Genomic DNA, 12,619 nt, shown 5'->3' with positions numbered 1-12,619 from the left:
AAAAGAAGAAGTGTTGGATTGGGTTATGATGAACGGACAGTATGTAAGATGCCCTTGGTGGGGAGCCCTGCTCTCCTGTTTTCCTGCCCAGGGTCTGGCAGTTGATAACTAGTAAAGCATTTTTTTTTTTTAAAGCTTACTTGTATCTAGTTGTGTATGAAAACAATATTTAGCTGCCTCAATTTAAACTTTGAAAAAATTTGCTTCCTTGTTTATGATGCTGTGAAAATGCATTTTATATCCATAAAACTATGGCAGCTTTATAGTATCAGTGGAGGAAACCTTGGACACTTGGGTATCTGAAAGTGTAAGGAATAAGTAACTCTGGACAGTAATCAGTTTCAGATGTAGGAAGACTTCTCTTTATTAGAATAGGACACTCGCTGTGGAAATACAACCAGAACAGTAGTTCTGAGCACACTGGAGTTAACTAGCCCACTTTCTGGTGGCCCTGCACCAGTTTCTTGGTAGCATATACCTTATTAATTTAGACACACACATACACTTTCTGTCTCTAGCATAGTGGGCAGGTGGACACAGACTTTGGAGCCTTTCAGATGTGGGTTTGAGTTGAGCTCTGGTGATAATTTAGACTTGGACAAATCGCTTGACCTCTGCATTTTATTTTTGTCATCTGTAAAATGTAAAAGATTATAGAGCTGTTTGAATGAGATTTTCTGTGTACCTAGCATAGTGCTTAATGAGCTGTAAAAGTTCAACAAACAAGTGTGAGCTGTTAACAGGCAGACTAAACTGTTCTTCCTTCCTACGTGTGTGATAAGTCGTTTCAGTCGTGCCCAGCTCCTTGAGACTCTGGACTGAGGCCCGCCAGACTCCTCCATCCATGCCCTCCTCCAGGGAATCTTCCCGACCCGGGGATCGAACCCGGGTCTAATTATGTCTCCTGCACTGGCAGCTGGTGGTTTACCACTAGCACTGCCTGGGAAGCCCCTTCCTTCCTGAGTGGCCTTCATTTTCTCCACAGCTTTTCTGCTCTCTCTTCTTTTCAGAAACATGTTGACTTCCTGTTGACTGGAGAGCATTTCCTTGGCCTCTTGCCCTTGTTTAACACTGCTCTGTGCATTCCTGTTGACAGATCCACTTGATAAACCTTTGTTCATTTTCCTTTTTTATTTATTCAGAGACCATGTGGAGTGGTTAAGAGCACTCTGGAGCCACATTGCCTTGGTGTGAATGCCAATTCTGCAACTTCAAAGCTGTGTAATCCTTGCAAGTTCATTTACCTAATAATTTTCTTGTCTCTTAAATGAATGATAATGATACCTACTTCATAGTTTTGATGTGAAGACATTAAATGAAATAATATACATAAGACTTTTAGATTGTGCAGAGTAAGTGATAGCTACTACTTATGAGCCTGGCTCTTTGTTGGCACTTAATTCATCAGGACTCCTGATCAGTGACAGACCCTATTTGTATAGCATTTTGAAGTTTGTTATGCAAAATAAATCTTATCCTATACTGGTCACTCAAATACAACATTGTTAACACAGTTACAGTAACCATGTAAAGAAACATTTCATATTAAACACACATACACATGAGATATGTATAGATCACATCCTTAGGATTTGTTAGGTGAAGTTTGCTGTATGTTGTGAGAATTTTGTGGTATTGTGTTGGACTTTAGGGCTCTCTATCTTTTTTAATGAGCGAATGAATGGCAGCTTCAATATGATGTGAGCACGTAAAACATTTATCGTATCCCAAATTTCTGACTTTTGATGGGCTTTATGTCCCAATTTGAACCTAAGGGCCAGTTGGGGACCAAATACTTGCATAGTTCATACTTTCGCTTATGTGTTAATGCAGTTCTTCCTGTCTGCTACTCAGTTGTTCTGGGTAATACCTAGTTCTTATTTTCGTGTGCCATTTTGAGCACAATTTGGTTTTTACATATTTGCATCTTTGATTTAAAGAGTGGAAAAGTGACCTTTGGGTTGAGAATAAAGCTTGCCAAACTACCTGTGGGATTAGTTATTTGCTATTAGGATGAGCAGTCTGTGAATTCTCTGTCCTATATCTGGCCTTCAAGAATTTGCTGTAATTGCATTATTTCTTATTAAAATCCATTGGGCTGAATTCAGCACAAAGTTTTATTGTAGTTAATAAAACTATACATGCTTACAATTCTGAATGAGCTGAAAAGAATTGTGAAAGTTAAGTAAATGAAGTGAATTCAACAGACTTCTTTCTGCAATCATAGACATTAATCATGAAGGCATTTGATTATGTGATACTATGCATAGCAAATGCGTGGCAAATGTCTGGTACCTATTAAACCCTCACTAAGCAGGTTATAAAGCATCCACAAACAGAGAGTTGCTGCAGACCAATCTTGTGTCATCTGCTAATACAGTCATGCTCTTGTGCCACTGGAAGAACTGCTAAGGTATAATCCTGAGTTTGCCAGCAACTGTAGGCGGGTTGAAGTGAGTAAAATGACTCATGTGCTTGTCTTGGTTCTAAGGATCTGTTGTTGCAATTTTGTCATTCAACCCTGCCGCCAAGTGTGAGAATTAAACTCACATTCAACAAGTAATAATTATGTTTCTCACTAGTAGTAATGGTATTTAAGCATTGTTACATCACTTCACATCCTTGTTCTCTGTGAATCACCTTACACATAAACGTTGGAGTTACTAGTCTGATTTTGGGAGTTCTAGGGAAGCAGTCGGAGAAGGCAATGGCACCCCACTCCAGTACTCTTGCCTGGAAAATCCCATGGATGGAGGAGCCTTGTAGGCTGCAGTCCATGGGGTCGCTAAGAGTCGGACACGACTGAGTGACTTCACTTTCACTTTTCACTTTCATGCATTGGAGAAGGAAATGGCAACCCGCTCCAGTGTTCTTGCCTGGAGAATCCCAGGGACGGGGGGAGCCTGGTGGGCTGCCGTCTATGGGGTCGCACAGAGTCAGACACGACTGATACGACTTAGCAGCAGCAGCAGGGAAGCAGTAGTGATGCTCTTTGTCTCTGAGAAGTAGGGCAGGAGAGATGGACAGATGGAGAGCAAAATGCCTCCTGTGTTGGCTGATGGAGGACATGACATTAGATCTGAAGTGGAAAGGACTTACTAGCCTCTCTTGATTTAGATTTACCCACCGGGTGACTAGCACAGCCAAGCCAACCCCCAGCTTCTGAGAGGAGTAAGGGGAGAGAAGGGGGGGAGTTGGGAACATTGCTCTAGTGAAGGCCCTTCATGAAGTATGATGTGGGTACACAGCCAAGTGAGCAAGACCTTCCCATAAAGCAAGCAAGACAGTAATGGTCTGTGAGTAGGCTGGGGAGCTAGAAGAGGGGAAAATGTGAGGGGTATAGATGGGAACACAGATATAACAAGTCTCTGGTTTCTTCATCTTCCAGGAGCCACACATGTACATACGCACACTTATTCATGTATGTCTTCATTCGTTCCTTAATGAATATGTCTTGTAAATAATCCTAAGTGCTACTTAGATTGTGACTTCTCATGTCTGAGTCTTAATAAAATTTCAAGTGCTCCCTTGAAATAGTACTTTAAAAAAAAAAAACAATAAAATACATGAGAAAGCAAAGAATCTTTAGCAAGTTCAGTTCAGTTGCTCAGTTGTGTCTGTCTCTTTGCAACCCCATGGACTGCACCACACCAGGCTTCCCTGTCCATCACCAGCTCCCGGAGCCTACTCAAGCTCATGTCCATCGAGTCCGTGATGCCATCCAACTCTCTCATCCTCTCATCCTCTTCTCCTCCCGCCTTCAATCTTTCCCAGCATCAAGGTCTTTTCCAGTGAATCGGTTCTTCGTATCAGGTGGCCAGAGTATTGGAGCTTCAGCTTCAGCATCAGTCCTTCCAATGAACACCCAGGACTGATCTCCTTTAGGATGGACTGGTTGGATCTCCTTGCAGTCCAAGGGACTCTCAAGAGTCCTTTCCAGCACCACAGTTCAAAAGCATCAATTCTTCGGCGCTCAGCTTTCTTTATAGTCCAACTCTCACATCCATACATGACTACTGGGAAAAATATAACTTTGACTAGATGGACCTTTGTTGGCAAAGTAATGTTTCTGCTTTTTAATATGCTGTCTAGGTTTGTCATAGCTTTTCTTCCAAGGCACAAGCGAGCGTCTTTTAATTTCATGGCTACAGTCACCATCTGCAGTGATTTTGAAGCCCCCCCAAATAAAGTCTGTCACAGTTTCCATTGTTTCCCCATCTATTTGCCATGAAGTGATGGGACCGGATGCCATGATCTTAGTTTTCTGAATGTTGAGGTGTTTTTGTTTTTTTATCTTAATAACATTTATTTCTCTCATGAAGTTACTTTAAAAAAAAAACTGGAATTTAGAAGAGATAAAGGTAAAACAAGGAGTGAAATAACTATAAATGTTCTTCTACTTCAAAAATTGCCTGACATCTGAGCCAGAAGACTTTCTGCATCTATCAGTGATTTCTTCTTCATGTGTCATAGAAAGAGTTCAACATGCTTTACAAAATCCATTATATTTTAAGACCATTTCCAATATCTGCTATCATAAATCAAGAAATCCATTTATTCAAGGTTACTTATGGGGAATTAATCACATAGAAAATTTTAACAACTTCTTTTTCAAAAATTAAAGTACAAGTACTTTACTGTATTTGGCATTCCTATACATAATGATGTGAATTCAAAGACTGAAAGCATTAAGGGTATATAATTAAAATTCATAGGCTTAGACATTTTAAAAGTTTTAATATTTAGAATTGTCAGTAACAAATATTACAGAAAAACAAATCAGAATATAAATACAATGTACTCTTCTTCCAATTTCTCCTCTGATTAAGTGGCATTATATAACATACAAAATTGTTCCAAAATACTGGTACATACTTGTTATACCCTCATAAATATTTTAAAAAATCTGAAAAAATCAAGGCCAAGTTAACCATGGGCACTGTGTGCAAGGAACAGAAACTCATGGACTCCTCCACTTCTGAGGACTTCTAAAACCGACCTCCCTAATTCCAAGGGAAAATTTGCTCAAAAGAGAAAATTAAAAACAGGTCAGCCATGCATTAATAGCATTGATAGGGTATAGCTATTATGTCAAATTCAGCCATCAATATACAACCTCATTTCCCATCTAAAGTTAATGAGAATGTATTTTACTTTAAATGGGACATAGTGGCAAAGTGCCAAGAATTAAAGAATAACCTTAAAGTCTTAATTTCATACTTCAAATATCACAAAAAGCAGTAATTCCCAAAATCATGAAAGCATAATGAAATAACTACACAGAAAAAATGGACATTTAAGTCATTTCATTCTTTCATAATATCATATAGTGAGAACAGATGTATTTATAACTTCAGCATACTTCATAAAATCATTACTTATCGAAATAGACAAATGTTTACGAGGAACATTTAACTTAAACTGCATAGTTGCTTATAAAATGGCACTTGAAAGACTAACCTAAGCAAATAAGAGTCTGGTCAAGAGACAGTAAAGTATAAATATAAAATATACTACCGTGTTGCTTGGGATTACATGTACACACTGCTGTAAATGTATGCATAAACGTAAAATGCATAGCCAACAAGGACATACTGTGGAGCAAGTGGAACTCCGTTCGGTGTTATGCGGCACCCTGGATGGGAGAGGAGTTTGGGGGAGAATCGATACATGCATGTGTAGGGCTGAGTCCTTTGGCTATTCACCTGAAACTATGACATTATTAATCAGCTATACTCCCATACAAAGTAAAACATTTAAATATATATACACTACAGTGTTAAAAACCTCATAGTGTTCTATAGGGAAACCAATAAAGATAACAGTCTTTCTGGGGGAAAAAGTTTTTACCATTACAAATTTCAAATGCAAGTTTTATACATGAATTCAATAAGGAATACATTTAAACCTTACAGTGATACACATAATCATCGTCCATTTTGTGGAAAACAAAAAAAATTATGTACTTTTAAAATATGTGTACATCAAAACTGAAAGGTTAATTTTTACTTTTTCCTTTATTGGCAACTTTGGATGCATTTTTAGGTTTTGGTTCCCAGAGGGCATTTTTTACAAATCTTGAAGCCGCACCCCTGTCCAGCTTGCCAGCCTTTTTCTTGTCTGTTATTTCCTTGACTCTGTTCATGTATACTCTGATTCTCTCCAATTCCTGCTTTACTGGATGTTCCTTGGGATTGACTCCCTGAGTTGCCAAATAAACCCAAAACATTTAATTTAATGTGTAAGCAGAAACTAAATCCACTTTTGCCTGTTCAAGTGGGTCCAACTTCTGCAACAACTCATTTCTAGAAACAGACATCATGGTCTTGAGCATTTCATCCACAGCACAGCACAGCACAGCACAGCACAGCACAGCAATGGAATTCTCAAATGTTGATAAATATTCATGAATTTCTACTGGAAAGTCTTCATTAATTCCTTCACCTGCCATTACGATCAACTCGCGGGCCTTCCATGTCTGCCTTCTGGAAAGCAGTCGGCAGTGGTTGAATGTTGAGTTTTAAGCCAACTTTTTCACTCTCCTCTTTCACTTTCGTCAAGAGGCTCTTTAGTAAAGGTGATTTTGTTTTGTTTTGTTTTGTTTTTTGCAGTGAAGCTATATAGAAGTATTTAGTGAGCAGCTACTGTGTGCCAGGCACTGTGTTAGACACAAAAGATGCCAAGATGAGTGAGGTACAGTCTTTTGTTCATGGAGATTACAGTTTAATAGGAGTGACTTGGAAATAAGTATGTTCAGTAGATTGTTGTAGGTAAATAGATGGTAAAAGTACAGTGGACCTAAAGGAGCCATGACCAGTTCTACCTAAGTCTGTAGTCATGATTAAATTTGAGGGGAAAATATTATCCTCTCTGTTACAATAATGAAAGCTTGTTAGTAATTGTAGGACTTTAAAATGATTTTGTTTCTCATCCTCTGGAAATCAAGAAGCAAATAATAGAAGCATGCCTTGGAATTATTTTTGAGATTATGATTTAAAATATTTTATTAGTAACAGAAGTACTATAAAGAAAGCTGAGTGCTGAAGAATTGATGCTTTTGACCTGTGGTGTTGGAGAAGACTCTTGAGAGTCCCTTGGACTGCAAGGGGATCCAACCAGTCCATCCTAAAGGAAATCAGTCCTGGGTGTTCATTGGAGGGACTGATGCTGAAGCTGAAACTCCAATACTTTGGCCACCTGATGCGAAGAGCTGACTCATTTGAAAAGACCTTGATGCTGGGAAAGATTGAGGGCAGGAGAAGAAGGGGACAACAGAAGATGAGATGGTTGGATGGCATCACCAACACAATGGACATGGGTTTGGGTGGACTCCAGGAGTTGGTGATGGACAGGGAGGCCTGGCGTGCTGCAGTTCATGGGGTTGCAAAGAGTCGGACACGACTTGAGTGACTGAACTGAACTGAACTGAAATATCTCTCTGATGCTGGGTGCTCCATTTTAAAATATTGGAGATGTGTCCTATTCTTACAGCTCTTAAAATGTATATGCTTACAACTGAAACAGAGCATACAAATGACCTACTAGTTATAAACTGTTGATCCTTTTGTTGGTAAAAGGACCTGGAGAAGTGAAGGGACCCTGTGAAAGGAGGTTGTGATGGCAGTTGGGAAACTGTTGGAAGGAACTCAGTTGAGCAACAAGGTACAGACCTGCTCACAAGGAGGACTTTTACATCTCTCCTCAACCCCACTCACCCTCCTTGTTGAAAACTGGGCTTCTGTATAAGAATTTGAAGAAACGTGTTCTGCATATTTAATGAAAAGTTTTTAAATGAAAGCATGACATCATAGAAAATGTTGACATCATGCTGCTAGTGAGATAATAGAAATATTTTGAATGGAAAGGTACAAATCTTATTTATGCTGACAAATAAAAGCTAAAATTGAGGATTTAGGTTTGTTGTTTTGAACACTTTTATCGTATCAGACAATGCATATTACCAGAGGAGGAGTATGAAGATGTATGTGGAAGCTTGTATGGCTCTTCTGAAGTGGCAGTTGGGGCATTTCTGAGGACCTTTGGGTTTATGGCCTTGGTTCTTTCCTGTATTTGGCTTTTAGTCTTTGGCTGCCCCTTTCCTTGATCATGATTAGTTCTGCTATTTTTGTAATTGCAGCTATGATGAGAATCTTGTTGTTATGTTGTTTCCAAGTTAACATGGAAAGAGGGAAGGAAGCCAAATGATTTTTCTAAGATTATTGCTCTAGTGGGAGAAGGAAGAAGGAGAGAAATGGGTTCTTGAGGTTGTACTTTTTTTTTTTTTGATGAGATACTTGTTTAGTGTGGAGTTAACCAAGTTGTGAGAGGCGGAGGTGGGACTGTGCTGGAGGGCTCACAAGCAGCAGATCAGAGTTCGTCCCAGTGGAGGGGTAAAAGGACTGGAGGTTCTGGATCGTTCCTCACAGGACCACCAGGGGGAGCATTTGGCTAAAGACGTCAAGGTCTCCTGGGATGCCGCTCCAGAATAAATTTGGTTGCAGAGCAGGCATATATCACTTGAAGTGCCGTATCTAATTTCGTCTCTCACAGAATGACCATTTAAAATAAGTGGTGTTTCAGGTTTTCATGTGACTGGTGTGCCTTCCTTTATTTTGTTTGTTTTTAGTTGTATTTTGATGTTTCTAGTACTTCTCCTCTGAGCATTCCTTCCACTCTTGGATCTAGAGCATGGCAAGATAAATGCTGAAATTTTTAGCAGTGGTGCCTATTAAGGTTTTATTATTTTAAAAAACTTTATTATTGAGGTATCTTAGTTCATAATCTGACTCAGTGGACATGAATTTGAGCAATCTCTGGGAGATAGGGGGGGACGGGGAAGCCTGGCGTGCTCTAGTCCATAGGGTCGCGAAGAGTCAGACGTAACTTAGTGACTGAACAACTACAACACCAAAGTCTATAATATACTAAGAAGGTGATCACAAATAACTGAAACATTGTTTAGGCACCATTGATATTCTGGGCCTCTTCTGTTTGAAAGATGAGATGGCATTAAGGAACTCATAGAGATGGATAACTTACTCAGAGAATTTCAGGAAAAAAGCTCTTGTTGTGTGCATGCATTGCAGGGGAGAGGAAAGCCAGCAGCAGCAACTCAGGGACAGGCTTGTCTGTCTTAGTTTTAGGCTGAAAGGTCTGTATGATAGTGACTCTGCCACGCCCTGCGTACTGGGAGAGAGTAAAACGTTCCTCTCTGCAGCATCTTTTTCTCAGCTTGCTTGTGGTTTCTGCTTCCTCATTTTTCTGCTTGCCTTTGGTCACCGTAGCTGGTTAAGCTCTTTACCTCATAATGTTTCATCTTTAGCTCTCATTACAAATTGACTCTCTGCTTTATCCTAGTCACGTTCATAAGAGAGGACTGATTGAATAACTTATGTTAGTGCATTAGGAAACTTTACAGCTGTGAAAAAGGGTTGAGGGAGATCCACTGACTTATTGGAACCAACCTGATCTCTCTGTTCAGTGACATCACGTTGGTACCTTGGGAATTGGCCACTACGGTGGGAATCTTCACAGCATGGAAATTGGCAGATGCCCCAAACCAGAGCTCACAGCCTGTACTTCTTCCCTCCGGGAACTGGTTGCTAAGCTTTTACTGGCACACCACTGGGTAGGTGTTGATATGCATAAGCTTGAAGATGCACTGTTAAGCAAGAAAAGAGTAAGATCTAGAATTATATATAGAATGGTTCTAGTTTTTAAATAGAAAAGGGACATTTAAATATATGTGCATGTGCATACATACATGCAGATTCTTGTACAGTGTGGAGAAGAGTTTTGGGAGAGAATGGTGGCTGCTTCTAGGAGGGGGACTTAGGCTTGAAGTGGAGTGTATGCAGCCGTTCAGATCAGAATTCAGTTTTAGACACTGTGTGTGTAGTTGATTCTGAACTTTAAAAGCCAATAAAATTCTTATATAATCATAATGTCAGTAGTCAGTATGGTTTACTTCAGTGTTAAACATAATGATGAGGTGTGTAGGAAGGAAATATAATCCTGACACTGACAGTGTCATGGTCAGATGGATTCACTTTTCCGATATGTATCACATCCATAGTCACACCCCTTTGTGTATACTTCATATCAACATTTGACCATGACTTTTCATCTCTCCCTGCTTTCTTTGTTCTGAGATTTCTAACAGTCCTCTTAGCTCTTTTTGGTGTCTTTTATATGTAAGTGTTTACCATATTGCAATAATGCCGCGGTCTGTATGTTGCCTAGCATCCACTTTCTTCTTGAAGAAACTTTGTATTCCCTCTTCTAATGCAGTCTAGTAACTCTCTAGGCAGCTACCCAGTTGGTATCTGGAAATGTCCCATTTTAGCCTCTGGAGATTTCACAGATCTAGTGTCTGCTCCTCATTTTGATTCTGTTAAAGAAAAAAATTATTCTAACACTTACTACAACAATAAACAAGACTTTATTCAGGATGTTGCAAGGAGTGTCAAGAATATCACAATAGGGGAGAAGGATAGGGCTCAACTCCAAGTACAGTAAGGGATTTATCATTAATTCGCTAAGTGAGGGCTTTGGTGGATGGAAAGTTACTAAGAGGAGACCTCAGGGATGGGGGAATTTTGCTAAACCTGTGTAACAGGATTTTAGGTAGAGACAGGCCAGGGTTACTAGATGTCAAGGATGGAGGAGGAGAAATCTGACCAGATCGCAAAGGTGATGAGGTATCAAGGGTGGGGGAATTCCCTGATTTAGCAGGATGCTTGCTACAGCTGGGTGAGGCAGGCTGAAGACAGGATGGAGGCCAAGGTCAAGGCCTAGTAAAGAAGATGACTGAAGTTTGGACAAGGAGAGAGTCTTTGTCAAAGAAACATTGTTGAGGCAGTAAACTTTGAATCATTGTATTAGTTTCCTCTTGCTGCCTGTCACAAACCTGGTGGCTTAAAGCAACAAAATTGATCCTCCTACTATTCTGGAGGATGGAAGTATACAAACAACTGATTTAAGTATGAAGAAAAAATAAAAACATTTACAGATAGTACAAGGTGTGTTGAGCTGAAGATTGACTCCCCACAACATCCTGATCTCTGTTCACATCCTAATCTCTGGGAGGTGTGGATGTACCTAATATGTCAAAAGGGATTTGTGGATGTAATTAAATAAGGGTTTTTCAAATGGGAAGGTGATCCTGAATCATGAAGGTGGACACAGTGTCATCACAGGAATCTTATGAGAAGAGGACAAGAAGGTCAGAGGAGGGAGGAGATTTGAGGATGGAGGCAAGAGGTTGGAGTGATGTGAAGGAAGGGGCCAGGAGCCAAGGAAAGCAGGCAGCCTCAGAAGCTCAAAGAGACAAGGGGACACCCGCCACCCCGCACCCCCACATCCCGGTTTATGATTTGAACTTTTAACCCTTTCTCTGAGTTTCTGAGATGTTTTGCCTATGTTGAATATTACAATTGGCTTAAGCTTAAGTGTAAGTTAAGTTTGATTGTAAACGTGATTCATTAGTGTCCAGTTAAGTGTAATTAATGTGCATTAGGCATGCCTTTAACATGGCTGTCATGTTTGCAAAGTTGTTCCCATATTGTAGGTCCCAACCCATTTTCAAAAAGAGGAAGGACACGATGAAGGGAAGAAGGCGAGACTCAACAGAATAGAGGAGAGCACTTCCCAGTGCTGCCCTGCAGCAGTTACGCATGTTGTATCATGAAACTTTATTTCACTTGTAAATGTGTGCTGTGTGAAATATTTCCCAAACCCTCCAGAATTTAGTATGTATTTGCTTAGTGTCTGAAAGGGGCTGAAGCTTTCACATTAAAAAGTATCATTAAAATTGTTATAAAATGTACTTGAGAAGAGTATTCATACTTAGGTTTAGTTTGTTTTAAATAAAAATTTTCTTTGTTGCTCCAAGACAAGTTTTGTTAAAAGTAGTAAGAATGTGGCTAATTTTTGAAGCGCAAGATTAAGGCTTACTCAAAGCCCCTGTTTGTTACTAGCTGGAATGCTGGGTGTAGGCTGGTGGCTCATACTTGGGATGGAGCCTGAGAGGCATGTTTTTACCCTCAACAAACATCATCTTTGTTTGAGTATCTGTAGTCTGTGTAACCACAGCAAGGTCTTTTTTCTCCCTTAGAATATATCTCAAACCTTTTCTTTCTTGTGTTTGTTTCACAAATAGTTTAAAGTAGAGCTGCCTTCCACACTTGTGTTTCAGTTTGTTGCAGAATATGTGAGGGACCGCCTAACACTGTTGGTGTGCTTGCAACTGGAAAGCAGTAATGGAGTCTTGGTGTAGATAAATTTACTCTATGAGGACTGAAGCTGTTGTTAATTCCCAGGGCCAGACTGGTTATCTAACAAAGGGTAAAGTACTTTTTATGTTAAAATATATATTTATTTAACATTCATCTGTCAAAATGTATAATAGGAAAAATGGTCTGTCAATTTTGTGTCATTGGATTGAATTTAAAATTTAAAACCTTTGAATGAATTGTTCATTACAGTCTGGGGCTATTACAGTTCAAGTGGATGCTTTATTCTTAAAAGTTCTTATGTTTACATGGAATTAGAGGTGTTTGTAAAATGCTGTCGCTATTTTCTTCTGTACATTTGTGCCTTGAGATGTTTTATATATACT

At 39.6% G+C, this 12,619-nt stretch overlaps 1 protein-coding gene and 1 pseudogene across 4 annotated transcripts in view; one reads left to right on the top strand and one right to left on the bottom strand.

Annotated features, from left to right (window-relative positions):
* USP6NL (USP6 N-terminal like) overlaps positions 1–12,619 on the top strand; it is a 138,357-nt gene that overhangs the window by 66,705 nt on the left and 59,033 nt on the right. Inside the window, exon 1 of one of the 3 annotated variants that reach the window (XM_043882916.1) lies at positions 12,026–12,345. The exons of the other annotated variants lie outside the window; for them this stretch is intronic. Coding sequence (XP_043738851.1) covers positions 12,291–12,345 — 55 coding nt within the window. The 5' untranslated portion in view covers positions 12,026–12,290. Of the gene's footprint in view, positions 1–12,025; positions 12,346–12,619 lie in introns of those variants that run through there. 3 annotated transcript variants of the gene reach the window in all.
* On the bottom strand, positions 4,286–6,451 carry LOC122681178 (annotated as a pseudogene). Its single transcript, XR_006336892.1, has one exon. The product of XR_006336892.1 is annotated as a nuclear nucleic acid-binding protein C1D-like (transcript).

This window comes from Cervus elaphus, chromosome 23 (assembly GCF_910594005.1).
Source record: "Cervus elaphus chromosome 23, mCerEla1.1, whole genome shotgun sequence".
NCBI lineage: Eukaryota > Metazoa > Chordata > Mammalia > Artiodactyla > Cervidae > Cervus > Cervus elaphus.
This window is presented reverse-complemented; position numbering and strand designations above follow the sequence as displayed.